This window comes from Centroberyx affinis, unplaced genomic scaffold (genome assembly GCF_046629955.1).
Source record: "Centroberyx affinis isolate AG114_WGS23_722 - 3 ecotype Tasmania unplaced genomic scaffold, CSIRO-AGI_Caff_v1 ptg003207l_1, whole genome shotgun sequence".
NCBI lineage: Eukaryota > Metazoa > Chordata > Actinopteri > Beryciformes > Berycidae > Centroberyx > Centroberyx affinis.
The window spans coordinates 15,499-42,736 of NW_027281246.1; the positions used below are offsets into that span (position 1 = coordinate 15,499).

The 27,238-nt window shown below is 46.1% G+C and overlaps 2 protein-coding genes across 2 annotated transcripts in view; both read right to left on the bottom strand.

Annotated features, from left to right (window-relative positions):
- The window catches only part of LOC139660054 (protein Atg16l2-like), a gene marked incomplete at its 3' end in the record, with an annotated part of 30,591 nt that extends 15,138 nt beyond the window's left edge, over positions 1 to 15,453 (bottom strand). The window contains exons 1-9 of the mRNA XM_071538096.1: positions 15,108 to 15,453; positions 13,916 to 13,973; positions 13,515 to 13,593; positions 11,846 to 11,919; positions 9,841 to 10,092; positions 8,523 to 8,588; positions 6,327 to 6,428; positions 5,973 to 6,026; positions 3,393 to 3,498 (exon numbers count right to left, since the gene is read on the bottom strand). Coding sequence (XP_071394197.1) covers positions 3,393 to 3,498; positions 5,973 to 6,026; positions 6,327 to 6,428; positions 8,523 to 8,588; positions 9,841 to 10,092; positions 11,846 to 11,919; positions 13,515 to 13,593; positions 13,916 to 13,973; positions 15,108 to 15,255 — 939 coding nt within the window. The remainder of the gene's footprint in view (positions 1 to 3,392; positions 3,499 to 5,972; positions 6,027 to 6,326; positions 6,429 to 8,522; positions 8,589 to 9,840; positions 10,093 to 11,845; positions 11,920 to 13,514; positions 13,594 to 13,915; positions 13,974 to 15,107) is intronic.
- Positions 15,454 to 16,990: 1,537 nt separating this feature from the next.
- The window catches only part of wdr62 (WD repeat domain 62), a 49,519-nt gene continuing 39,271 nt past the window's right edge, over positions 16,991 to 27,238 (bottom strand). The window contains exons 28-35 of the mRNA XM_071538097.1: positions 26,930 to 27,041; positions 25,800 to 25,875; positions 23,825 to 23,882; positions 23,053 to 23,196; positions 22,007 to 22,253; positions 20,487 to 20,866; positions 18,660 to 18,754; positions 16,991 to 17,555 (exon numbers count right to left, since the gene is read on the bottom strand). Of these exons, the coding sequence (XP_071394198.1) occupies positions 17,337 to 17,555; positions 18,660 to 18,754; positions 20,487 to 20,866; positions 22,007 to 22,253; positions 23,053 to 23,196; positions 23,825 to 23,882; positions 25,800 to 25,875; positions 26,930 to 27,041 (1,331 nt within the window). The 3' untranslated portion in view covers positions 16,991 to 17,336. The remainder of the gene's footprint in view (positions 17,556 to 18,659; positions 18,755 to 20,486; positions 20,867 to 22,006; positions 22,254 to 23,052; positions 23,197 to 23,824; positions 23,883 to 25,799; positions 25,876 to 26,929; positions 27,042 to 27,238) is intronic.

A 27,238-nucleotide genomic window follows, 5' to 3' on the forward strand; every position in this document is an offset into this window, starting at 1 on the left:
GATTGGGCTTCTTTTTTAGGAACAAATCCTGTTCTGTCTCCTTTATGTCTCCTCTCTGTCTCCTGTGTCTCCTCTGTCTCCTCTGTGTCTCCTCTGTCTCCTTTATGTCTCCTTTATGTCTCCTCTCTGTCTCCTCTATGTCTCCTCTCTGTCTCATTTATGTCTCCTCTCTGTCTCCTGTGTCTCCTCTCTGTCTCCTTTATGTCTCCTCTGTCTCCTCTGTGTCTCCTCTGTCTCCTCTGTGTCTCCTCTGTCTCCTCTGTCTCTCCTCTGTCTCCTTTATGTCTCCTTTATGTCTCCTCTCTGTCTCCTCTGTGTCTCTTCTGTCTCCTCTGTGTCTCCTCTGTCTCCTCTGTCTCTCCTCTGTCTCCTCTGTGTCTCCTCTCTGTCTCCTCTGTGTCTCCTTTGTGTCTCCCCTCTGTCTCCTCTGTGTCTCCTCTGCCTCCTCTATGTCTCCTCTCTGTCTCCTTTATGTCTCCTGTGTCTCCTCTGTGTCTCCTCTGTCTCTCCCCTCTGTCTCCTCTGTGTCTCCTCTATGTCTCCTCACTGTCTCCTTTATGTCTCCTGTGTCTCCCCTCTGTCTCCTCTGTCTCTCCCCTCTGTCTCCTCTCTGTCTCCCTTCTGTCTCCTCTCTGTCTCCTCTCTGTCTCCTCTGTCTCCTCTCTGCCTCCTCTGTCTCCTCTGTGTCTCCTCTGTGTCTCCTCTCTGTCTCCTTTGTGTCTCCCCTCTGCCTCCTCTGTGTCTCCTCTGCCTCCTCTCTGTCTCCTTTATGTCTCCTGTGTCTCCTCTGTCTCCCCTCTGTCTCCTCTGTCTCTCCTCTATGTCTCCTCACTGTCTCCTTTATGTCTCCTGTCTCTCCTCTCTGTCTCCTCTGTCCCCTCTGTGTCTCCTCTCTGTCTCCTCTGTGTCTCCTTTGTGTCTCCCCTCTGTCTCCTCTGTGTCTCCTCTGCCTCCTCTATGTCTCCTCTCTGTCTCCTTTATGTCTCCTGTGTCTCCTCTGTGTCTCCTCTGTCTCTCCCCTCTGTCTCCTCTGTGTCTCCTCTATGTCTCCTCACTGTCTCCTTTATGTCTCCTGTGTCTCCCCTCTGTCTCCTCTGTCTCTCCCCTCTGTCTCCTCTCTGTCTCCCTTCTGTCTCCTCTCTGTCTCCTCTGTGTCTCCTCTGTCTCCTCTCTGCCTCCTCTGTCTCCTCTGTGTCTCCTCTCTGTCTCCTCTCTGTCTCCCATCTGTCTCCTCTGTGTCTCCTCTGTCTCTCCTCTGTCTCCTCTGTGTCTCCTCTGTGTCTCCTCTGTGTCTCCTCTCTGTCTCCTTTGTGTCTCCCCTCTGCCTCCTCTGTGTCTCCTCTGCCTCCTCTATGTCTCCTCTCTGTCTCCTTTATGTCTCCTGTGTCTCCTCTGTGTCTCCTCTGTCTCCCCTCTGTCTCCTCTGTCTCTCCCCTCTGTCTCCTCTGTGTCTCCTCTATGTCTCCTCACTGTCTCCTTTATGTCTCCTGTCTCTCCTCTCTGTCTCCTCTGTCTCCTCTGTGTCTCCTCTCTGTCTCCTCTGTGTCTCCTTTGTGTCTCCCCTCTGTCTCCTCTGTGTCTCCTCTGCCTCCTCTATGTCTCCTCTCTGTCTCCTTTATGTCTCCTGTGTCTCCTCTGTGTCTCCTCTGTCTCTCCCCTCTGTCTCCTCTGTGTCTCCTCTATGTCTCCTCACTGTCTCCTTTATGTCTCCTGTGTCTCCCCTCTGTCTCCTCTGTCTCTCCCCTCTGTCTCCTCTCTGTCTCCCTTCTGTCTCCTCTCTGTCTCCTCTGTGTCTCCTCTGTCTCCTCTCTGCCTCCTCTGTCTCCTCTGTGTCTCCTCTCTGTCTCCTCTCTGTCTCCCATCTGTCTCCTCTGTGTCTCCTCTGTCTCTCCTCTGTCTCCTCTGTGTCTCCTCTGTGTCTCCTCTCTGTCTCCTTTGTGTCTCCCCTCTGCCTCCTCTGTGTCTCCTCTGCCTCCTCTCTGTCTCCTTTATGTCTCCTGTGTCTCCTCTGTGTCTCCTCTGTCTCCCCTCTGTCTCCTCTGTCTCTCCCCTCTGTCTCCTCTGTGTCTCCTCTATGTCTCCTCACTGTCTCCTTTATGTCTCCTGTCTCTCCTCTCTGTCTCCTCTCTGTCTCCTCTGTGTCTCCTCTGTGTCTCCTCTGTGTCTCCTCTGTCTCCTCTGTGTTTCCTCTCTGCCTCCTCTGTCTCCTCTGTGTCTCCTCTCTGTCTCCCCTCGGTCTCCTCTCTGTCTCCTCTCTGTCTCCCATCTGTCTCCTCTCTGTCTCCTCTGTGCCTCCTCTGTGCCTCCTCTCTGTCTCCTCTGTCTCCTCTGTGCCTCCTCTCTGTCTCCTCTGTCTCCTCTGTGCCTCCTCTCTGTCTCCTCTGTGCCTCCTCTCTGTCTCATTTGTGTCTCCTCTCTGTCTCCTTTGTCTCCTTTGTGTCTCCTCTCTGTCTCCTTTGTGTCTCCTCTATGTCTCCTTTGTGTCTCCTCTCTGTCTCCTTTGTGTCTCCTCTCTGTCTCCTTTGTGTCTCCTCTCTGTCTCCTTTGTGTCTCCTCTATGTCTCCTTTGTGTCTCCTCTATGTCTCCTTTATGTCTCCTCTCTGTCTCCTCTATGTCTCCTTTGTGTCTCCTCTATGTCTCCTTTGTGTCTCCTCTATGTCTCCTTTATGTCTCCTCTATGTCTCCTTTGTGTCTCCTCTCTGTCTCCTTTGTGTCTCCTCTATGTCTCCTCTCTGTCCCCTTTGTGTCTCCTCTCTGTCTCCTTTATGTCTCCTCTATGTCTCCTTTGTGTCTCCTCTATGTCTCCTTTATGTCTCCTCTCTGTCTCCTCTATGTCTCCTTTGTGTCTCCTCTATGTCTCCTTTGTGTCTCCTCTATGTCTCCTTTATGTCTCCTCTCTGTCTCCTCTGTCTCCTTTGTGTCTCCTCTCTGTCTCCTTTGTGTCTCCTCTATGTCTCCTTTATGTCTCCTCTCTGTCTCCTCTGTCTCCTTTGTGTCTCCTCTCTGTCTCCTTTGTGTCTCCTCTATGTCTCCTTTATGTCTCCTCTCTGTCTCCTCTGTCTCCTTTGTGTCTCCTCTATGTCTCCTTTGTGTCTCCTCTATGTCTCCTTTATGTCTCCTCTCTGTCTCCTCTGTCTCCTTTGTGTCTCCTCTCTGTCCCCTTTGTGTCTCCTCTATGTCTCCTTTGTGTCTCCTCTCTGTCTCCTTTGTGTCTCCTCTATGTCTCCTCTCTGTCCCCTTTGTGTCTCCTCTATGTCTCCTTTATGTCTCCTCTCTGTCTCCTTTGTGTCTCCTCTATGTCTCCTTTATGTCTCCTCTCTGTCTCCTTTGTGTCTCCTCTATGTCTCCTCTCTGTCTCCTCTCTGTCTCCTTTATGTCTTGTACACAGTACCAGGACTTGCAGGGCTCTGGCAGGGACTCTGGCAGCCAGACAGATTCCTACTGGAGAATACAGATCCTCCTCCACACTGCACACCGAGTTACCACGCCTCTTCCTCCTACACACACACACACACACACACACACACACACACACACACACACATGCACACAGGTCAGTTCAGTCAAAATGGAAAAAGAAAATGACACTCAGTTATCTGCTGTCAGGCTGGATGTGACGATAAGAACAGAAACACTGACTGCTGTTGCACTTTCCTCAGAGTTACAGCAGGCGGATACAGAACACTTTACATTAAGTGTTCATGCCTTTACTGACATGAATTAAACACTAGGGCTGTGCAAAAAAAATCCATACAGCTGAGTATTGCAATATTTTTTTCCATGATACCGTTTCGATTTTCCAGCCCCTCGTATCGATACATTAAAAAAAATTATTCATGTTTTAAACGGATTTAAAATGTCCTTAAATTTCCCTCAAATCCCTTTGAATTAAATAGTTTTGACTCAATTTGTCCGCTGAGTTATCAATATAATGTGATGTACATATTAGACTACCAGGTGGTTCACAGCAAGTTGGATTTTCAGCTCGATTTTTTTATTTTCAGTAAATTATGTAGAGTATTGCAATGTATCGTGATACAATCGTATCATGAGGTCCTTGCCGATACCGAGCCTTATTAAACACGAACAACAACATGAACAAAGATGAGTTCATGTTACAGTCACATCAACAGGTTTACTAACATGAACTCACTGCTCATGTGGCTTTAATGTCAGGATGCTGAAGTGACACATGATGAGTTCGGCTTCAGTTCAGACAATACTTTGCCATTAACAAACGTAGAATAACATTATTTAATGCAGTTGTCCATGTGCATTTAATATGAACTAATTGTTGTTAATGTTGTTATTCATGTTTAATTCATGTTAGTAAATGCATTACTTAACATTAGTTAATGAAACTTAATGTAAAGTGTAACTGAAAAAGGTTTATAGATTTCAGCACAGAAAACCTTCTCATAAAAGACTGAAAACTGTAAGAAAATCTGAGCTTGTGAACAGACACAGCAACCTAACACCCTGTCTCCATCCAGGTCCTCAGTTTTAGCTAGCAACACTAACCAGATGCATATTCCTGTCAGGTGTTTCAGATTCTATCCGGATTCATATTTTTCCCTCCTGACCCTAACCCTGGTTGGCCAATCGTTGTGTTCTTTAAATGGGTGAAATAACATGAGGTTCCTGAACAGAGGGACGCAGTGGAAGTCGGTCATGTTCCAGCTCTGCTCCCTTCACCGGCTCGTATGGAGCGAGCGTCACGCTGTTTGTCCCTCGCTCCGCAGCAGAGGGTCAGACCCCAGAGACCAGGACTCCAGAAGCCGCTCTACAATTCAGCATCATATAATCCACCAAGCAGCACTTAATCCAATCCCAATTTCAACTGGGAGAACTGGTCCGCCTGTTATTCCCTCCATGGAGCGGTGTGAACCACTAACAAAAGTTGAGATGTTATCGAAATGAGAGCTGCTGCTGGTTTCAGACTCTGGGCTGGCTGGTCCGTCAGGTAAAACCCCCGTCTGGGTTTAGATGGGACATCCTGCCACGGCGTTCTGCATTTTAGGAATCGTGCCTCAGCGGTTAGATATTACGTAAATCGCGTCATGGAGAACACAAACGGAGTAAGAGCCTGTTGTTCCTGTTGTCATGACGATGAAGACGGGAAATAAAGGAGGAAACAGGAAGTCCTAAAGTCTTCCTGAAGAAAGATCTGCAGCATCCCGTCTGTCCGTCCCATTTTGATTGTTAAAGCATTTTGTGAACTGTTTTTAAAGTGATACACAAATAATCTGGTAACACTTTACAATAAGGGTCAGTAAGTTAAGGGTTAACAGTTAACTAATGTGTAATTTACTAATGGTGTTCATGCTAACCTTAGTTAACATGAACACCATTAGTAAATGATTACCAGACACATTAGTTAACTGTTAATTAAGGGTTAATGTACCCTTATTGTAAGTGTTACCAATAAAGTTTAGACTCTTCTGACTATTATTATTCCTGTCATCTGTCCAGTTAAACCCTCATATGTCCAGAAAATGTTTGAGGAACTAATCCTTTAAGACTTTTGTCAAGTCGGCCTTCAGAGACGAATTCTTCAAAAGCAACTTTACAGAAAAGGAGAAGTTTACGTAGGAAAGCGTCTTGTGAGGCTGAGCTGCTGCTGCTACAGCATGTGTCACTACTGCAGCACTATATTTAACCAGGCCAGCACCCGTTCTTATTATTCACCCGGGCTAGAATCTGATGTGTAACTCTCTGCGGGCGTCTAGGGGGCAGAGGGACGGTTTAATAGAAAGATTCGACCTCCTCCTCCGATACATGAGGAGCCGCCGGCCGCTTCCTCACCCGACAGACGAGCTCCCACCTCCGACTGGCAGCTTCAGCCGTTTTAGTCAGAACCGAACTTTTAGCCCAGGTCTCTCTTGAAAAACACACTCTTAATCTCAGTGGCACTAATCTGGTTAAATAAAGGTTAAACAGCACTAAAAATAAACAGCATGGCAGAACTCACTCAAACAGCTCCTTGATGGAAGTGAGTATCCGTGGCGACGTTGCCGACGCCGACCTAGAAGGAAAAAACCCTTTAAAGAATCTGCTGGTCGGATTCTGTCTGAATATTTCACAGCTAAATAAACCGGACTAACACTGCAGGGCTTCTGTGGCCTTCTTCTCAACTGGATTGACCAGAGAAATATCCCTGAACCCTTTATGAAGTTTATGAGTTCCTCAAGGAACCTTCTGGGGTTCCCTTATGGTTGCAATTTGAAGAACCCCTCAAAGTTTTTTAAAGTTTTTATATATATAAAATAAGTTGTATAATACACTGAGCAAACTTTGATATGATAATGAAATGACTGTGTCAAACCTGAAGAGGCGAGTGTGGCGTCTCTCCGTCGATTCCTGGGTTTCGCTCTTTGGAGAAGCAGATCTGGAGGACGGAGCACTGAGAGAACTAGAACCTGCAGAACTGGACCAGCAGAACACAACATTACTCTTTCACTGTAGCTCAACAAAATAACATTTTTTATCCTACTGCAAATTTTTTCAAGACCTGGAAATGATTAAATGGATTTTCCAGCCTATTCCAAACCTGCAGCACTGTGCAGGAACCTGGTGTGAGGTCCAGGGTTCTGCCTGGTGTTAAGAGACCGTCCCGTAATTGAAAGTTCACGGGTTCGATTTCCACCACAGCCCATGTGTGTCTATCAACGGCCACAGTCCTGCCACAGTGTCCTTGATCTGCTCACTCCCACACTTATTTTACAAATTAAATTCCATAACTTCATCATATCTTTACTCTGCTCATGTTAAAAAACTCAAGAAACAGACAAAAAACCCTTTTGTTAAAAATACCCTTTCTGTTTGGCATGAAGCACATGCCTGTACAGGACATGCACCCAAACTCTCCCAGTTTTCCCCAATATGGGGCAATGATAACTTTGCCCCTGGTAGAGCTGATGGTGGATTCAAACAATGGGCGAGTAAAGGTCTGAGTAAAGTGATTGACTTGTATATAGAGGGAAAATTAATGACCTTTGATCAGCTGGTTCGTAGATACGCCATCCCTAGAAACCACTTCTTTAAATACCTACAGTTAAGGAGCTTCATAACATCACAGACCCACTCCTTAGAGGAGCCATCCATGTCAGCTATAGAGAGGACCACTCTAAGTTTTATGGATATCCGAGGCCAATTGTCAGTAATTTATGTTATGCTGCGGTCCAAATCAAAGGATAATTCACACTCAAGACTCAATGCTTGGAGAGATGATCTAAAAGTAGATATTACAGAGAATGAGTGGGAATATGCTTGTTCAAAAGCACAAACACAGACTATCAATACAGCCCTGAAACTGATACCATATAAATGGCTATTCAGAACCTATGTGACACCTGAAAAACATCATCAGTATAATCCTAACATTCCTGACAACTGTACCAAATGCAATGATAATGTTGGTACTCTGCTGCACTGCATGTGGGAATGCCAAAAAATCCAGTTGTTCTGGAAGGACATAGTGAACCTGGTCTGCTATGGAGATCCGTCTTGAGGCGAAGCTCTGTGTATTAGGTATCTATCCTGATCACTTCACACCAGGCCTTGGTTAATATGTGGACGGCCCTACACTGCAGGAAGGCATCCTGCCTCGCTCTGGAGAAATTAACCCATGTGGTCAGAGGGAAATTAAATAAATTCAAGGAAATATGGGACACTTTTATGCAATTCCTGGAAAGTGATCAGGCTGAAATTAGTGAGTGAAACTGGCAAATAAATCAACAGCACCTATAACAAAGCACTATACCTCTTATTAATATATAATATTATTATTATTTACTTATTTTATATATATATATTTTATTTATATTTTTTTCTCTTTTCCCTTCTTTTTTGCCCTGAATGTTTGTTGTTGAGGGTGGGGGTGGACGGGGGGGTTGTTTGTAAATGTCATTTTTGTTTATGACTGTATGCCAAAATCAATAAATATAATTATTGATAAAAAAATGTATAAAAAAAAAAAAAATTCCATAACTTCAGACCAAAGTTTCATCACTGCACTGTAATGAAAAGCAAACAGTTACAGATGCTATGACATTGAAAACGTGTTTTGTTTTGTTTTGTTTTGTACTACACTATTTAAAATGTCATGACTTTCCAAACGTTTACTGATATTCTACAATTTTACAAAACATTTCCAGTCCTGGAAAACATTTTAAAATTAACTCCTCCAGGATGGGAAGTCTGTTGTAAGTTGCTGAGGATACGACTGTCATCTACAGGCCTAAAATCTACTGTACAATAATAGTTAACAGACCATAATACACACCTTCTTAATAAATGCCTTCCACCCCTCTCAGATCAAACTGCCTTTCTCTCCCTAACTGATCTCCCAGTGGTTCAGGCTTTTGAGAGTTCCCTCCCTGCGTTATGTCCCGCCCCAACATCCTGTTTCAACAGGAAATACATCACATGAGAGCGAGTTGCTCTCAAAATGCGGTTTCATCGTGACTTGTGGAGACCCGGGCAGGTTCAGACGGAGACTGGAGGAAGTCACAGGTCTTACCCGTCTATACTGACACTCGTCCTGGCAGCCGTCTGCAGCTCTTTCTGTAGACTGGCTTCTCTTGCTCTGACAGAAACAGAGACAGTCAAACAAGTCAAACAAGTCAAACAAGTCAAACAGCTTCATTAACACAGAGCTTCCTCACCAGTCAAGGAGGACAAAATACTAACATTTCACTCAAGTGTTTTTCTATTGTGATGTGAGCCAAATAAATAAGTGAAATGTTAGTATTTTGTCCTCCTTGACTTGGAACTTTGAGATGTGCCTTTTCATCGTTTTCCATTTTGGGTTTAGCGCTCCACTGAGAATCCCACTGTTGAAGCGCAACTTCCTTTTCCAATTCAGTTCCTCACCGGTGTTGGGGGAAACGCCACAGTAACATGTTCGAGTAATCAGATTACTTTTTCGCAGTAACGAGTAACTTAACGCGTTCGTTTTTTCAATTTATGTCATCAGTTATTAGCTACTTTCTCAAACTTACATTCTGCTACTTTTATTTTTCTTTCAAATGGTTAAACGTTTAGTTAGTGCAGATAAAAATGAAGAAATGAAAGTATTGCACTAGAGCTGCAACGATTAATCGATTAATCGATTAGTTGTCAACTATTAAATTAATCGCCAACTATTTTGATAATCGATTAATCGGTTTGAGTACATTTTTAAGAAAAACAAGTCAAAATTCTCTGGTTCCAGCTTCTTAAATGTGAATATTTTCTGGTTTCTTTCCTCCTCTATGACAGTAAACTGAATATCTTTGGGTTGTGGACAAAACAAGACACTGATCCACATTTTTCACCATTTTCTCACATTTTATAGAACAAACAACTAATCGATTAATCTGGAAAATAATCAACAGATTAATCGTCAATGAAAATAATCGTTAGTTGCAGCCCTACTATAAACTACATTATGTTATGAAAGCAGCAGGCAGCAGGTCACGGCTCGCTGTCCGACAACAAACTGCAGAACTTGGAAATATTCACATTACTGTGAACTGATGGAAGAGAAGGATCAGAACATTCTGTGAACTGTAAGTTTATCTTTCACTGTCTAACCTTTAACCTCTTACATCTGAACTGGAAGCTTGTGAGTCAGTCTGATGGATGTTCTGACAGCAGACAGATCAGCTGACTGAAAGACCTCCATGTTTTATTCAGATAACAGCAGACTGTTACTTACTGATGATTTCTATACAGTAAGAGTGATGACATCAGCAGATTTTAAAGGCTTGATTTTAAGTGGGTAACATGAAAGTACTCTAATGAGTTTCTGTTAAGTCAGACTGATGTGGGTCTGTCAGACTGATGTGGTCTGGTACCTGGACCTCCTCTCGTTGCGGCTGTTCATGCGGGCGGCGGCCTGCTGCTTCCTGCAGATCATGTCCTCCAGCAGCTGGCAGCCTCGGACCTTCTCCTCCCTGAAGGTGCGCTCCATGTCGCGGTGCCTCTCCAGCACCTCGTCGTACTCCCTCTTCAGCTCCCGGTTCCCCTCCTGCACCAGCGCCACCCGGGCCCGGAGGTCCCGCCGGGCCGCCGCCGCCCCGGCCAGCCGGAGCTCCGCCTCCTCCATCCTGAGACGCATTCACACAGCGTGGGTCCATTTAACTCAGACCACCGTGAGGACTCATCTCTATCTAGCAGCACTTCAACTCCAGGGTTCCTGCACATTTTCAACTAAAAAATTCCAGACTTTTTCCAGACCTTGATTTGTTTTGTAGATTTTGTCTGGTGTTCAATATGATTTATGCAGATAGACATCTTGCCCCTGCTAACTAGGTCATATCACTGTATAGATGAAGATTGTTCTTCACAGAGACAAATATCAGAATATGTGAGATGATTGGCAGGGTTCCTACACGCTTTCCATTTTTAAATTCCATATTTTTCCCAGACCCTATGTTCTTGACCGGATTTGATGTTGGTGGGTATTTGATATAATGCAGCTGACAGCGGCTGGGTAATAAGAGCGTCCCTCTATCTGAACATTATTCTTCACATCAACACAAACTGTGGACTCAAAGTGGCTCTACAGCAACATAAAAGCTAGAATGATGTGTGTATCGGACCTGAACCGCAACATTTTCCATACTTTTCCAGACATTTTTTCAAATTCCAAAACTATGCAAGACCTGGAAATGATCAAATCCATTTTTAATATTTTTCCAGACTTTCCAGACCTGCGTAGGAACCCTGTCACTCTTAAGTCCAGAGTCCACCACACGGTTTTTAGACCTGCGTGTGTCGGACCCGCCTGTCTGTGAAGTGTGGAAAGACACTATTTTGACTTGTGGATGTAAAACCTCTTTATCGTGCCTGAGTTCAGCTTCCTGACTGACACCACAGACTGACACCACAGACTGACACCACAGACTGACACCACAGACTGAATGAAGGTCTGGGCCAGCTGATGCACGGCTGGATGGAAACATCCTGATACTGCAAAGAATATTCAGGGAAAGTATTTCACACACTGCAGGAAAGGAAATGAGAACAGGAGCTTCCCAGTCAGATGGGCTGCTAGACTCGACTAACCTGTCTGTCTGTCTGTCTGTCTGTCTGTCTGTCTGTCTGTCTGTCTCTCTCTCTGTCTGTCTCTCTCTCTGTCTCTCTCTCTGTCTGTGTCTCTCTCTGTCTGTCTGTCTCTCTCTCTGTCTGTGTGTCTCTCTGTCTGTCTGTCTGTCTCTCTCTCTGTCTCTCTCTCTGTCTGTCTCTCTCTCTGTCTCTCTCTGTGTCTCTCTGTCTGTCTGTGTCTCTCTCTGTCTGTCTGTCTCTCTCTCTGTCTGTGTGTCTCTCTGTCTGTCTGTCTCTCTGTCTGTCTCTCTCTGTCTCTCTCTCTGTCTCTCTCTCTGTCTCTCTGTCTCTCTCTCTGTCTCTCTCTCTGTCTCTCTCTCTGTCTGTGTCTCTCTCTGTCTGTCTGTCTCTCTCTCTGTCTCTCTCTCTGTCTGTGTCTCTCTCTGTCTGTCTGTCTCTCTCTCTGTCTCTCTCTCTGTCTCTCTCTCTGTCTCTCTCTCTGTCTCTCTCTCTGTCTCTCTGTCTGTCTCTCTGTCTCTCTGTCCGTCTCTCTCTCTGTCTCTCTCTGTCTCTCTCTCTGTCTGTCTGCCTGTCAGGCTTCATCACAGAAATATTCTGTTTGATGGAAACTTAAAGAAAGAAAAGCATTGTTGTAAGATCTATCATTTAAATACTGCTAACTGTAGTTAAACGTCTACTTTAATTACATGTGATGAAACTCCTCCCAACACTGAGCCTGATGTGGGGCCAAACTCAGCTGTTGGACTGGAGGTGCGTTTGATTTGTGCACAGACTCCGCCAGGCGCTGCTCACCTGCCCCGCTGCTCCTCCACAACACATTCCTTCATTTTAGTCTGCTGCTGAAGCTCCACCACCTGGTACGCCAACTGGAACACAGCAGAGCAGCGTCAGGAGGAACCCACAGGAACCCCGGAGAACACACAGGAACACAGAGGAACCCCGGAGAACACACAGGAACCCCGGAGAACACAGAGGAACACAGAGGAACCCCGGAGAACACACAGGAACACAGAGGAACCCCGGAGAACACACAGGAACCCCGGAGAACACACAGGAACACAGAGGAACCCCGGAGAACACACAGGAACCCCGGAGAACACACAGGAACACAGAGGAACCCCGGAGAACACACATGAACACAGAGGAACCCCGGAGAACACACAGGAACACAGAGGAACCCCGGAGAACACACATGAACACAGAGGAACCCCGGAGAACACACAGGAACCCCGGAGAACACAGAGGAACACACAGGAACCCCGGAGAACACAGAGGAACACAGAGGAACCCCGGAGAACACAGAGGAACCCCGGAGAACACACAGGAACACAGAGGAACCCCGGAGAACACACAGGAACACAGAGGAACCCCGGAGAACACAGAGGAACCCCGGAGAACACAGAGGAACACAGAGGAACCCCGGAGAACACACAGGAACACAGAGGAACCCCGGAGAACACACAGGAACACAGAGGAACCCCGGAGAACACACAGGAACACAGAGGAACCCCGGAGAACACACAGGAACACAGAGGAACCCCGGAGAACACACAGGAACACAGAGGAACCCCGGAGAACACAGAGGAACCCCGGAGAACACACAGGAACACAGAGGAACCCCGGAGAACACACAGGAACACAGAGGAACCCCGGAGAACACACAGGAACACAGAGGAACCCCGGAGAACACACATGAACACAGAGGAACCCCGGAGAACACACAGGAACCCCGGAGAACACAGAGGAACACAGAGGAACCCCGGAGAACACACAGGAACACAGAGGAACCCCGGAGAACACAGAGGAACCCCGGAGAACACACAGGAACACAGAGGAACCCCGGAGAACACACAGGAACACAGAGGAACCCCGGAGAACACACAGGAACCCCGGAGAACACACAGGAACACAGAGGAACCCCGGAGAACACACAGGAACCCCGGAGAACACACAGGAACACAGAGGAACCCCGGAGAACACACAGGAACACAGAGGAACCCCGGAGAACACACAGGAACACAGAGGAACCCCGGAGAACACACAGGAACCCCGGAGAACACACAGGAACACAGAGGAACCCCGGAGAACACACAGGAACACAGAGGAACCCCGGAGAACACACAGGAACACAGAGGAACCCCGGAGAACACACAGGAACAGCAGTTAAAATCTGTAGTTTGTCAGCAGTTTGTCAGCAGTTTGTCAGCCTCAGTCAGTACTTTGTCAATAATCAGTCAGTAGTCTGTCAGTAGTCAGTCAGTAGTCAGTCAGTAGTCAGTCAGTAGTCTGTCAGTAGTCTGTCAGTAGTCAGTCAGTAGTCAGTCAGTAGTCAGTCAGTAGTCTGTCAGTAGTCAGTCAGTAGTCAGTCAGTAGTCTGTCAGTAGTCTGTCAGTAGTCTGTCAGTAGTCAGTCAGTAGTCTGTCAGTAGTCTGTCAGTAGTCTGTCAGTAGTTAGCTGTTACCTCTCCTGTCGTTTTCTTCAGCTTGTTGTTCTGGGAGAGCAGAGAAGACACAGAGCTGCTACAGTCAGCTGAGGGCAACCTGGACACACGAAACAAACACACCCTGATCAATATATAGAGGAAACAAACACACCCTGATCAATATATAGAGGAAACAAACACACCCTGATCAATATATAGAGGAAACAAACACACCCTGATCAATATATAGAGGAAACAAACACACCCTGATCAATATATAGAGGAAACTGAACTCTACAGATCGGATGGGGTCAGTCCAGCTGGACTAACAAACGTCACCTGACAAGGGGGGGGGGGTGATGAACTATTGCTTTAAGCTCAATGGGACTTCCTGGTTGAATAAAGGTTAAATAAATAAAAACAAAAACAGCAGCTGGTACCTGGAGGCGGAGCCTAAAATCCCTGAAGCCATGCTGGTCTTCTCCAGCAGACGGGTATCTGCAGAGGAAACACAAACACAACACAACGTCAGAAGTCTGTCTGATCCACACCTGAAGAAGAAGAAGAACAATACCTGAAGAAGAAGAAGAAGAAGAAGAAGAAGAGGAAGAAGACGAAGACCTGAAGAAGAAGAAGAAGAAGAAAAAGAAGAAGAAGAATACCTGAAGAAGAAGAAGGAGAAGAAGAAGAAGAATACCTGAAGAAGAAGAAGAAGAAGACCTGAAGAAGAAGAAGAAGAAGGAGAGGGAGAAGAAGAAGAAGAATACCTGAAGAAGAAGAAGAAGAAGGAGAAGAAGAAGAGGACCTGAAGGAGATCAAACTCCAACATGATAGTGGAGACACGGCTGTCAGTCACTGTGCTGGAGGAGAGAAGAGCGAATAGAAACAGCTTTCTCATCAGCTGACTTACTGAAAGATACTGTTTCTGTTACAGTAAAACTTTTTTGTTTTTTACACTACAGCAGTGGTTCTCGATGTGAGGTCCGGGGACCACCAGGGGCCCTTGAGGGGGTTCCAGGGGGTCCGCAGCAAACTGGTGAATTATTATACTTCAGCATTATTTCATTTACAAGAAGTGAGCACAGTTAGAGAATGCAGAAGAATGTTCTGATCAGTTTCTGTGTTCTCTCTCTGCCTGCAACACAGACAGCCGTGGAGTTCTGGACAAAATCATATCTAACAGTAAAATATTCTCAGATTTGGGTCCGAGAGACAAAATCTCATCAACTGGCGCCAAACTCCATTCACAATCTGACACTTTAATGTTTCCTTCCTTAACCCGAGCAGCTCTGACTTCATCAGATCTTCACTTCTTATAGTTTTCGGTTCTCTCCGCCCTCCTCCGTGTATTTGGGAGCAACAGGTTATACCAGTTATAAAAGTTGAAACTCTATGAGAATCCCTGCTCCGTGGTTGTTTATGTGCGTGCCGAACGAACCAGCAGAACTGACTCATTCGTGAAAAGTGTGAAGTTTTGTGTTTCGTGATGTTTCAGGAGCCGATAAACGAGGCAGAAATAAACTGACAGATTTGTGAATGGAGTTCGGCGTGTCTCCGTAGGAGAGAGCGCAGAACAGACCGGACAAAGTTTGGTTTGAAATAAAAAATAAAAAAAAGTAAAGTTTTCCATACAGAAGCGGATGAGGTCCTGGAAGCCGGCGTGCTGAGCCTGGTCCCGGAGCTTCAGCTGCCGGACGATGTGCGGCTTCCATCGGTCCGCCGGCCGGCCCGAACCCCGCTCCGGATTATTAGCGTTAATTTCCACATTCATAGCGGCCATGACAGAAGCCCGGCTGCTGCATGGTGTTCAGGCAGACGGAGCCGGAGGGCGGGCGGCCTGTCTGGGCTCCATGCTGCTGCTTCAGCCGGTCCGCGGCTCCGTTCCTCTTCTGTTTTCTTTCTTTCTTCCGTCCAAAACTTTTTCCACCAGATCTTCACAACACTGAATGTGACAGGCAGGCAGCTCGTGCAGCTGCTAGACGTCTCAGCCAATCGCCTTCGACTCTCCGCTCGCTTCCTGTTTTTGCGGAAAATAAACGCGACTACGTCATTGGAAACGCACGCTGAGGGGCACGCCCCCTGTGAGTAAACCCGGAAGCAGTGCAGATATTCACATGATCAAACTGTGTGATCGCCTGTAAAACCTGGATCAAACTAATTGGATTAAAGATAACAAACTGATAAAATGACCTTTGACCTTTCACTCAGTCAGTACAGGCGGGATGTCGTCAGACCGGACCCGCCTCTCACTGTAACAGACACCACGTTGTTTGCACTGATTTTTTGCCAATAGATAGAAATCTGTAAGTAAAAAGTGATCAGAGGCTCAAACGGCTCTGTGTGTCTGACGTACTTTTATATTTCCATTTAAGAGTCTTTCCAAGAGTTATTCCTTATTGATCTGTCTTTATTGTTGGAAAATCAATAAACCTGACTTCCAGATGTTCCAGACGGCCTGTAATAACACCGCATCATGTAATAACTCCACAAAATGTAATACATTTTAACTTTATTATGTAATAACACCCACATTTTGTAATACACAGCCTGAACGGAATATGTCATAAATTTCCGCGCATTTTGTAATAAATTATTACATATTGCGGTGGTTATTACAAAATACAGGAGTTGCACTTTTTTTTGATGAAAATGTAATAATATGGTGCATTATGTAATAACCAACCAAAATGGATGTCTTCATTCATAAAAATCGTTATAACATTATAACAACAACGTTTATTTTATGCATTCTAGCATGAATCAGACTGACTCAAAATTCATTTTAAAAAGATACTGTTAGTTCAGTAGATTAATATCTTTCACTGGTCAAAACTACATGAAGTGTCTCTGTGTTCCTCAGCTTCATACAGACTGAGGGTTCATAGAGACAAACTGCAGACACTGAGTGTTATATATATATATATACACACACACACACACACACACACACACACACCGCAATATGCAATAATTTTTTACAGAATGCGGGGAAATTTATTACATATTGCGTTCAGGCTGTGTATTACAAAATGCGGCAGATTATTACAAAATATGGGTGTTATTACATAATGAATTACATTTTGTCGAGTTATTACATAACGCGGTGTTACACGGCCCTTTGAATTATTTTGACGATGTGACGTATTGATCAGTCAGGCAGGACTCCGGCTCTCTTCACTGCAGCTTTGTCTGATATGAGGAGAGAAATCCTGACATTCAGAAATGATACGGTTCAACTCTTTAGATCTTTATTAGGGAAAGCCTTAAAGAGATGAAGAACGACGTCCGAGACTTCCTCTGATCCTTTTCATTTCCTGCTTTATGGGTTTTATATTGATTTTGTTTTATAATTTATTGTATTGGAATGAGAGTTTATTAAAACAGGCACAGTATGCGGAGTCTGTAGTGAAGATACTTCTCTGTTAACTCAGCTCCTTCCACTGGAGTTCATGTCCTTTTAGTTGGAAATGAAAACAAAATGGAGTCAAAACTCTACCAGACATGAGACACAGTGAACATTTATTTAGAAAGATAAAGATATAAAACAACAAGAGCACATGTACAAAACAGTCTTTAGCTTTTAAAAACATTACACCAAATAAAACCAACGATTTGCCAGCATGAGACAAATATAAGGTGCATAAAGTTTAATACTGATCTTTATAAAAGCAAAATGACAGTCAGTCAGTCAGTCAGTCAGTCAGTCAGTCATCAGACTTTACGGCTGGTTTGTTCTGGCTGCCTGTCTCCATCAGATGGTTTCTGTCCTAACAAGCTAAAACAGAAGCTAAGACTGAAAGCTAAAACAGAGTTTTGTCCTGCATCAGCCACCGTAGCCGTCCTCCTGTCCCGCTGAGCGTGTCACAGTCCGTCCAGTTTGCTCCGTGTGATTTGCAGAAGCAGGTCTGAGTATTTCTCCAGCAGAGCGAGCGTCCCGCGGTCGGCCAGCGGGCCACGGGTTGCCCCGCCGCTCCGCTCCGCCTGCGCCTCCCGCAGGTCGGTCCGGACGGAGCAGAAGGCTTCCTGCAGGACCGACCGCATCTGCTGCCGCTGCTCCGGACCGCCGGGAGCCCCGCCCACCTGCACCACAACACACCACACCAGGTACACCACACCACAACACACCACACCAGGTAAACCACAACACAACACACCACACCAGGTAAACCACAACACACCACACCAGGTAAACCACAACACAACACACCACACCAGGTAAACCACAACACAACACACCACACCAGGTAAACCACAACACAACACACCACACCAGGTAAACCACAACACAACACACCACACCAGGTAAACCACAACACACCACACCACACCAGGTACACCACACCACAACACACCACACCAGGTAAACCACAACACAACACACCACACCAGGTAAACCACACCACAACACACCACACCAGGTAAACCACAACACACCACACCAGGTAAACCACAACACAACACACCACACCAGGTAAACCACAACACAACACACCACACCAGGTAAACCACAACACAACACACCACACCAGGTAAACCACAACACAACACACCACACCAGGTAAACCACAACACAACACACCACACCAGGTACACCACACCACACCACAACACAACACACCACCACAACACAACACAACACAACACACCACAACACAAACAAGACCGTTCACACAGCAGGAAAACCAGGCAGGGAACAAAACAGTTACACCGGTTAACAAGCTAGTTAACTCCAAGTCAAATAAATTAAAAATGACTTCTTCGCCTTGTTAACTAATTTTCCATAACAATAAACAAAACATCTCCCTCTCCCTGTTAAATGTCTGTGTGACTCTGGTAGAGTCTTGTGTTTCTTCCTCCATGATAAAACCCCAGATCAGTGATTCTGTGATCTGTTGCTCCAGACTGGAGAATTGTGTTTTCTCTCTCCATTCACTGCCATTGTCTGGAGGGACAGTGTGAAAATAAGACTTTTAGCACAGGAAAGGAAAGGTACCAAAGTTCACCGTCCCTTTAAGCCCCGCCCCAACATCCCTTTAAGCCCCGCCCCAACATCCCTTTAAGCCCCGCCCCAACATCCCTTTTAGCCCCGCCCCAACATTCCTTTAAGCCCCGCCCCGACAAGACGCCGTCAAACTGCCGTGTCATTATGGAGCAGTGCATGATGGGAACCCCCCCCCCCCTCACCTGCTGGTAGAGCTGGACGGCTCGCCTCACGGTGTGTCGCAGCTCGTTGGCCATCTGCTGACAGCGCTGCACACTGACCGACTCACCAACACACCCTGAACACAACACAGCTGTTACATCACCTGATACAGGTCACATGTCCACACAGGTCACATGTCCTCCACACAGGTCCACATGTCCTCCATACAGGTCACATGTCCACACAGGTCACATGTCCTCCACACAGGTCACATGTCCTCCACACAGGTCACATGTCCTCCATACAGGTCCACATGTCCTCCACACAGGTCCATATGTCCTCCACACAGGTCCACATGTCCATACAGGTCCACATGTCCATACAGGTCCACATGTCCACACAGGTCTGCATGTCATTTTTAGCTACCAGAGTCTTTACGGATGAGGACAAAGGATTCAAAGGAACTCATCACATCAGTTTGATACTGCTGATTATCACGTTACCACAAATTTATCTCATATAGATTTACTGATTAAAACACATCACTCCATCCATCCATCTGTCTATTGCAGTATTAAATATAACGGTGGTGAAGTCAGTTAAAGGGGACTGAATATAGGAATTCAAATTGACCTCTACTTATATCCATATATGATCAGATAATATAATGTACACTGCTCAAATCTAGTTTGAGTGGGAAAATTAATTATTACATTTTCAAACCTCCATCCATTTTTCCAGTCAGTTTCAGTCCGTCTAATCAACCCGTTTGCAGCATTTGAACTCGTGAAGTCTTCACATTATTCACTTTAACTCATTCAATTCAACTTTTAATGTTCTGCAGAACATCATGAAGAACATTATTCTGATCCTGAGCCAGAGGTTCTTTACTGCGAGAACCTTTAATAACTGAGAAGGAATTACCTGGGTGAGGGGGGCGGAGCCAGTCTGATGGAGGAGAGGAGGACGTGGGGGGGGCGGCGGACTGCTGAGCTCCCAATGACAGGTCCAATACTAGGAGCAGAACAACAAGGAGGAGTCAGGCTGATAGGAGCAGAACAACAAGGAAGAGTCAGACTGATAGGAGCAGAACAACAAGGAGGAGTCAGACTGATAGGAGCAGAACAACAAGGAGGAGTCAGGCTGATAGGAGCAGAACAACAAGGAGGAGTCAGACTGATAGGAGCAGAACAACAAGGAAGAGTCAGGCTGATAGGAGCAGAACAACAAGGAGGAGTCAGGCTGATAGGAGCAGAACAACTAGGAGGAGTCAGACTGATAGGAGCAGAACAACAAGGAAGAGTCAGGCTGATAGGAGTAGAACAACGAGGAGGAGTCAGGCTGATAGGAGCAGAACAACTAGGAGGAGTCAGACTGATAGGAGCAGAACAGCTAGGAGGAGTCAGGCTGATAGGAGCAGAACAGCTAGGAGGAGTCAGGCTGATAAGAGCAGAACAACAAGAATCTGGTTTAACCTGTTTGGACGGCCACAGAGTTACACATCAGATTTTAGCCTGGTTGAATAATAAGAACGGGTTCTTGGTTGACTAGCCTGGGTAAATATAATGATGCAGTAATGACATACTGCACCAGCAGCAGCCATTTTGGCTGCTCAGCCTCACAAGAGACGTTTTTTTTTCCCACATAAACCTGTAGTGCCAGTAGTGGAAAAGTCAGTCTGGAGCCCTGAGAGTTTTATCATCCTGGATGTAACGATGCAGTTTAGTGCGATGAATATCAATTTGATTATTTGACGTGATTTTGCCGTTATATCGATATCGAAATAAATTCTTATGATCATGGTGATGTTAATGTTGCCCACATCGCCCTGCCGTACAGTGAGAAGCAGCCGACACCGCAGGTGGAGCAGTTACCTGGATCTGCCTGGACTGCTGCACCGCCTGCCTGCCTGCAGGAGGAGGAGGAGGTGATGGAGGAGGAGGTGGAGGAGGAGGTGATGGAGGAGGAGGTGGAGGAGGAGGTAATGGAGGAGGTGGTGGTGGTGATGGAGGAGGAGGAGGCGGTGGCGGAGGTGGTGGTGGTGGTGATGGAGGTGGCAGTAGGAGAGGTGGTGGAGGGGGCGGGGCTGAGGGTTCGTCCTCGAGCTGTCAGACTCTCTTCGATGCTGCTGATGCTCCGCCTCCCCTCCCTGCCTAGCGACCGCATCTCAGTGGGCGTTACCAGGGATGGTCGGCATGGCGACGCCACTGCTACACGCTGCTGAGCCTTCTGGGACGAAATGGGCAGGCTAGGAGCAGAACAACAAGGAGGAGTCAGGCTGATAGGAGCAGAACAACAAGGAGGAGTCAGGCTGATAGGAGCAGAACAACAAGGAGGAGTCAGGCTGATAGGAGCAGAACAACAAGGAGGAGTCAGGCTCATAGGAATGTTTTGGAACAGAACTTGTGTTTTGACGTTCCAGATCCCATCCTCAGCCGTTTCTCTGAGCCATTTGCTTCCCTCCAAGTACGTTATCAGTTCAGTTTCACTGGGGATGCAGAATGGAGCAGCGAACACTGAGGAGTGAATCCCTGGGATGAGTGGAACTCATGTGATACTGGATATTTCAAAGCTTAGCTTTGGCTGATCACCTACCTTCAGACACATCACACTGATAGAAAACCTTGCAGCTAGCTCTGCATTTTGTTTTCAATGAGGAATGCTAACAAGAGTTTCAAGGGAATAAGAGATAATGCCGGTGGCTCGCCATCACTCAACATGGTGCATGCTTCACAGTTAGCAGTGATCCACCGGGGACACACGGATGATTTTGATGTCTTCTCGTCACGTAAAGGAACAATCAGTAATATGAAGTCTTTAGTAACATCTAACAGCGCCCATAGGAACTACAACATTGTCTACAGTGTGTCTGCAGTCATTCAGTAGCAGAACCACGGCTGAAAATGCCCAAGATTTTATTTTTTTCTTTAACCAAGGTGGTCGCAGACGGAGCACAAGTGAAGTTCAGAGTCCTCAGGTCCTCCACCTCTGAAATGCTGCAGCAGCGTTCACTCTGGTTCTGGAGCAGGCTTTGTCATTGCGGGTTTGTCAGGCTGTAGGCTTTTTGCAGTTCGTTCTTCCGCGGTCGAACAAACGAAACTGAAAGGGGTTATTGCCACCAGAACAGAGAGTGGAGACCGGACTGCTGGTTTAGAAAGCTTGAAAGCTCAGCAGCCACTGAGGAGCGACTGGTATTGATCAACAACACTTGTGAACCCCCGCTGATAGATTATGGTTATTTTGTGTAACGAGCCGGTAAAATATTACTGATTGTTCCTTTAACAGTGAAGTTTCCCAACAGGATAATCTCGCATAAACTGTTGATTTTTTTCTTAGACCTGCAGGTTAAATCAGATGTGGCACCCAGCTCCTCCTCCTGCTGCATTACCTGCTGGCCAGGTCCAGGTGGAGGACGGCTCTGGCGCTGTGGTTCCCCAGGCCGGCGGGCGAGGGGGGGGGCTGGGGCTCACACGAGGAGGGGAGGTTCTCCTTCTCCTCCTGGCTGCAGGTCGGGAGGTCCTGGCTCACCTTGGCCCTGGAGCTGGCCGTGGTGCCCAGGTAGCCCAGCCGGCCGGCTCCCTGCTGGGCCGCCGGAGCCGCGGCGTTCTGGGCGGACAGGGCCTTGGCTGTGACGTCTGATCCATTAGAGCAAAACACAGAGGAGGTCAGACACTCACACAGAAGCAGAGTCACATGAAGAGCTCCGTTCCAGAACGAGGCAGCATCCGCACCAAGAAACAAATACGTCTCCTTGTTTTGAGCTGTAACTGCAGTTCTGAGCACGCTCAGTGTCACATGCATCATCCCCAGCTTCTGTCTAAATTAGATCAGCGCTGTGCCGCCTGACAAAATGATGCCAGTGCCGATCCACAGTCTCTCCATTTCCTCATAATGGAGGAATCGATGAAGGGAGCAAGTAAACTAGAGAGTTAAACCAGTGAACTTGTTAAACCAGTGAACTTGTTAAACAAAGTGAGACTGGTAACCGGTGACACTTCTCAGCAGGTACGGTTAGCTTAGCTGTTAGCATTTATGCACGCTGCTTTGCAGTGTTTGTCCTCAGTAGGCCTCCGTAGTGCAGAGGCTTTGCTGTGTGTTATTTACAAATGTGTTGCTGTTTCCGTCGCCCTCTACTGGTCAGAAAATGTCTCTTATTGCAGCTTTGGGTTAACATGTAGATTTAGAGATACTGAACGCTGAACTTCAGGTTGTGGTTTTGTTCTAAATGGATGCAGAATGTTCTGGAACAGAAGACAGAACAGGCTGATGTTCCAGCAGGTGAAGGTGCAGCAGTGGGTGTTACGACCCGTGACGTCTCCCGCAGGTTAGAACCCCAGCTCACACACCGACTGTATCCTTCACAGTAGAGAATCCCAAATCACCCTGATGTGTGTACACACACACACACACACACACACACACACACACACACACCTCCCAGGCTCTGGACTACCACTAGAGTGTTTCGCCTGCGTGACGATCTGGGCTGCTGCAGGGGCTGATGGGAAGGCAGGCAGGAGGCTCTCCTGCAGGGCACCGATGGGTGTCGCCTCACTGTGGCACACACACACACACACACTCTGAACACACACACACACTGAACACACACACACACACTGAACACACACACACTCTGAACACACACACACTCTGAACACACACACTCTGAACACACACTCTGAACACACACTCTGAACACACACACTGTGCACACACACTCTGAACACACACACTTTGAACACACACACTCTGAACACACACACTCTGAACACACACACTCTGAACACACACTCTGAACACACACTCTGAACACACACACTGTGCACACACACTCTGAACACACACACTTTGAACACACACACTCTGAACACACACACTTTGAACACACACACTGTGCACACACACTCTGAACACACACACTGAACACACACACACTGAACACACACACACTGAACACACACACACTGAACACACACACACTGAACACACACTCTGAACACACACTCCTCTGTCTCTATGCTGCAGGTTTATTATCGAAAACTAAAACTAAGATGAAAACCAGGCGGTAAAAATTGTCAGGAACTGAAATAAAGACGACGAGACAGAAAACAACAAACTGAACTAAAACTATAAATAATCTGCATCAATAATCTGCGCATGACATCATCAAGCAGGTAAATTGAATAAATTAAGCAGAGTGACTCACGGCTGCCGGTGTGATCCTGACCGGACTCTGCAGCCTCACCGCCCGGCTCACACTCCACCTGAGGAGAGACAAGGAGGAAGACTGTCTTCTTTCTTGTCTTCTTTGTCTCTGACATTTTCTGTCTGTCTGTCTGTCTGTCTGTCTGCCTGTCTGTCTGTCTGCCTGTCTGTCTGTCTGTCTGTCTGTCTGTCTGCCTGCCTGCCTGTCTGCCTGCCTGTCTGCCTGTCTGTCTGCCTGTCTGTCTGTCTGCCTGTCTGCACCAGCCTCTAGGGCTGCAACTAACGATTATTTTCATTGCCGATTAATCTAGAGCTGCAACGATTAATCGATTAGTTGTCAACTATTAAATTAATCGTCAACTATTTTGATAATCGATTAATCGTTTTGAGTAATTTTTTAAGAAAAATAAGTCAAAATTCTCTGATTCCAGCTTCTTAAATGTGAATATTTTCTGGTTTCTTTCCTCCTCTATGACAGTAAACTGAATATCTTTGGGTTGTGGACAAAACAAGACATTTGAGGACGTCATCTTGGGCTTTGGGAAACACTGATCCACATTTTTCACCATTTTCTGACATTTTATAGATCAAACTAATCGATTAATCGAGAAAATAATTGACAGATTAATCGACAATGAAAATAATCGTTAGTTGCAGCTCTAGTTCCTAAACATTTTCAACTAAAAAATTCCAGACTTCTTCCAGACCTTGATTTGTTTTGTAGATTTTGTCTGGTGTTCAATATGATTTACACAGACAGACATCTTGCCCCTGCTAACTAGGTCATATCACTGTATAGATGAAGATTGTTCTTCACAGAGACAAATATCAGAATATGTGAGATGATTGGCAGGGTTCCTACACGGTTTCCATTTTTAAATTCCATAGTTTTCCCAGACCCTATGTTCTTGACCGGATTTGATTTTGGTGGGTATTTGATATAATGCAGCTGACAGCGGCTGGGTGATAAGAGCGTCCCTCTATCTGAACATTATTCTGCACATCAACACAAACTGTGGACTCAAAGTGGCTCTACAACAACATGAAAGCTAGAATGATGTGTGTATCGGACCTGAACCGCAACATTTTCCATACTTTTCCAGACATTTTTTCAAATTCCCAAACTATTCACTTATCTTTTAAATCTCTCTTGATTACATAGCTGTTTATAATATAGATTTTTAGCCTTTCCTTTGTAAATCCTCTGTTACTGTGCTCTTTTAAATTGTGTGGTTTCTCTTTCACTCTCATTTCATTTTTATTGTAATTTGTTTTAATCTTGTAAAGCACTTTGTAACTTGTGTTAAAAAATGTGCTCTATAAATAAAGTCTATTATTATTATTATCATTATTATTGTTCAAGACCTGGAAATGATTCCAGGTTCCAAATTCATTTTTAATACTTTTCCAGACTTTCCAGACCTGCGTAGGGACCCTGGTGACTTGGACGTCAAATCCAAGGACTTTTCACAGACTTTCAGGGTCTTGTTTGGAGCTCCAGGACAGACGGCTAACACTAAAACATGATATCAGAGTTTCATCTCCATCAGGGGTTTATTCTGGGGAATTTGGCTGCTATATTTTACAAAGAATCAAGTAGAGCTGAAATCATTCGTCGATGAATCGATTAGTGAATCCCCAGAAAATGATTATTATAATTCTGATAATCAATTAGTTGTTTTAGTCATTTATCAGTAAAAATATGAAATATTTCCTGGTTCCAGCTTCTCAGATTTGCTGCTTTTCATCTCTTTATTGAATCCTTTGTGTTTCTGTCTGCTGCTCAGACTGAGGAGAAACCTGAAGAATCACTTTGGACTCTGAACTGAGACGGACATCTGTCATTATTTTTGACATTTTTATTTTAAAAGATTAATCTAAAAAATAATCACTAGATTAATTGATAATGAAAATGATCGGTAGTTGAAACACCATCCAAGTATTTTGTGAACAGGTCTGAGGTCTGTGTGGAGTACCGGTGTGTTGACGCTGCTCTCCTCTGAGATCCGGGGAGGGAGGGAGGCAGGGGGCGGGGCTTGGCTTGGCCACGCCCTAAAAAAACAACAGGAATGAACCAATTAGACGACGACAACTCAGACCCGCTAACACCTGAACCCCTCCAGGTCAAAGGTCACAGCCTCACAGAGTTCATCAACACAAAGAAGAGAAGAAGAAAAATATAAAACAGTTGAGACAGAACGCTGTTCCATTTCTATCCTGTGGAAAGAGTCTCACCAGAGTCCATTCAAACACCTGAGAGACAGACAGACAGGTCCTCTGACAGACAGACAGACAGACAGACAGACAGACAGACAGGTCCTCTGACAGACAGACAGACAGACAGGTCCTCTGACAGACAGACAGACAGACAGACAGACAGACAGACAGACAGGTCCTCTGACAGACAGACAGACAGACAGACAGGTCCTCTGACAGACAGACAGGTCCTCTGACAGACAGACAGGTCCTCTGACAGACAGCCAGACAGACAGACAGACAGGCAGACAGGTCCTCTGACAGACAGACAGACAGGCAGACAGGTCCTCTGACTGTCAGAGGAGACCTGTCTGTCTGTCTGTCTGTCTGACAGACAGACAGACAGGTCCTCTGACAGACAGACAGACAGACAGGTCCTCTGACAGACAGACAGACAGACAGACAGACAGACAGGCAGACAGGTCCTCTGATAGACAGACAGACAGGTCCTCTGACAGACAGACAGACAGGCAGACAGGTCCTCTGACAGACAGACAGACAGACAGGTCCTCTGACAGACAGACAGACAGGCAGACAGGTCCTCTGACAGACAGACAGACAAACAGACAGACAGGTCCTCTGACAGACAGACAGGTCCTCTGACAGACAGACAGACAGGTCCTCTGATAGACAGACAGACAGGTCCTCTGACAGACAGACAGACAGACAGACAGACAGACAGACAGGTCCTCTGACAGACAGACAGACAGGTCCTCTGACAGACAGACAGGTTCTGAATGGAGTCTGGTGTGACGATCTCTCCAGATTGAACTGATCAGCAAAACTGTCTCCCTGTCTCTCTCTCTCTCTCTCTCTCTCTCTCTCTCTCTCTGTCTCTCTCTCTACAGACCGGATGCGGTCCTGGAAGCGAGACAGGAATCGTGTGGAGATGCTGAGTCGTGGGTTCAGGAAGTGTCTGTCCTCCGGCGGCTGCAGCGTCTGCAGGTCCGTCTCAAACTTCTCTGAAAGGTCAAAGGGCAAAAACAGTCGGGCTGTAAAGGGACAGTGCAAACAAACTCACATTTTCAGTCTCATAATGAAACGCATCGTGTTTTCATCTCTCACTTCCAGTTCATTCATCTGAACGATTCTGTTTTCCTGATCATGTTTTCTTCTCCTTTACTCATGTCTGCTTTCTTCTTCTATGAGCTCTTTCATT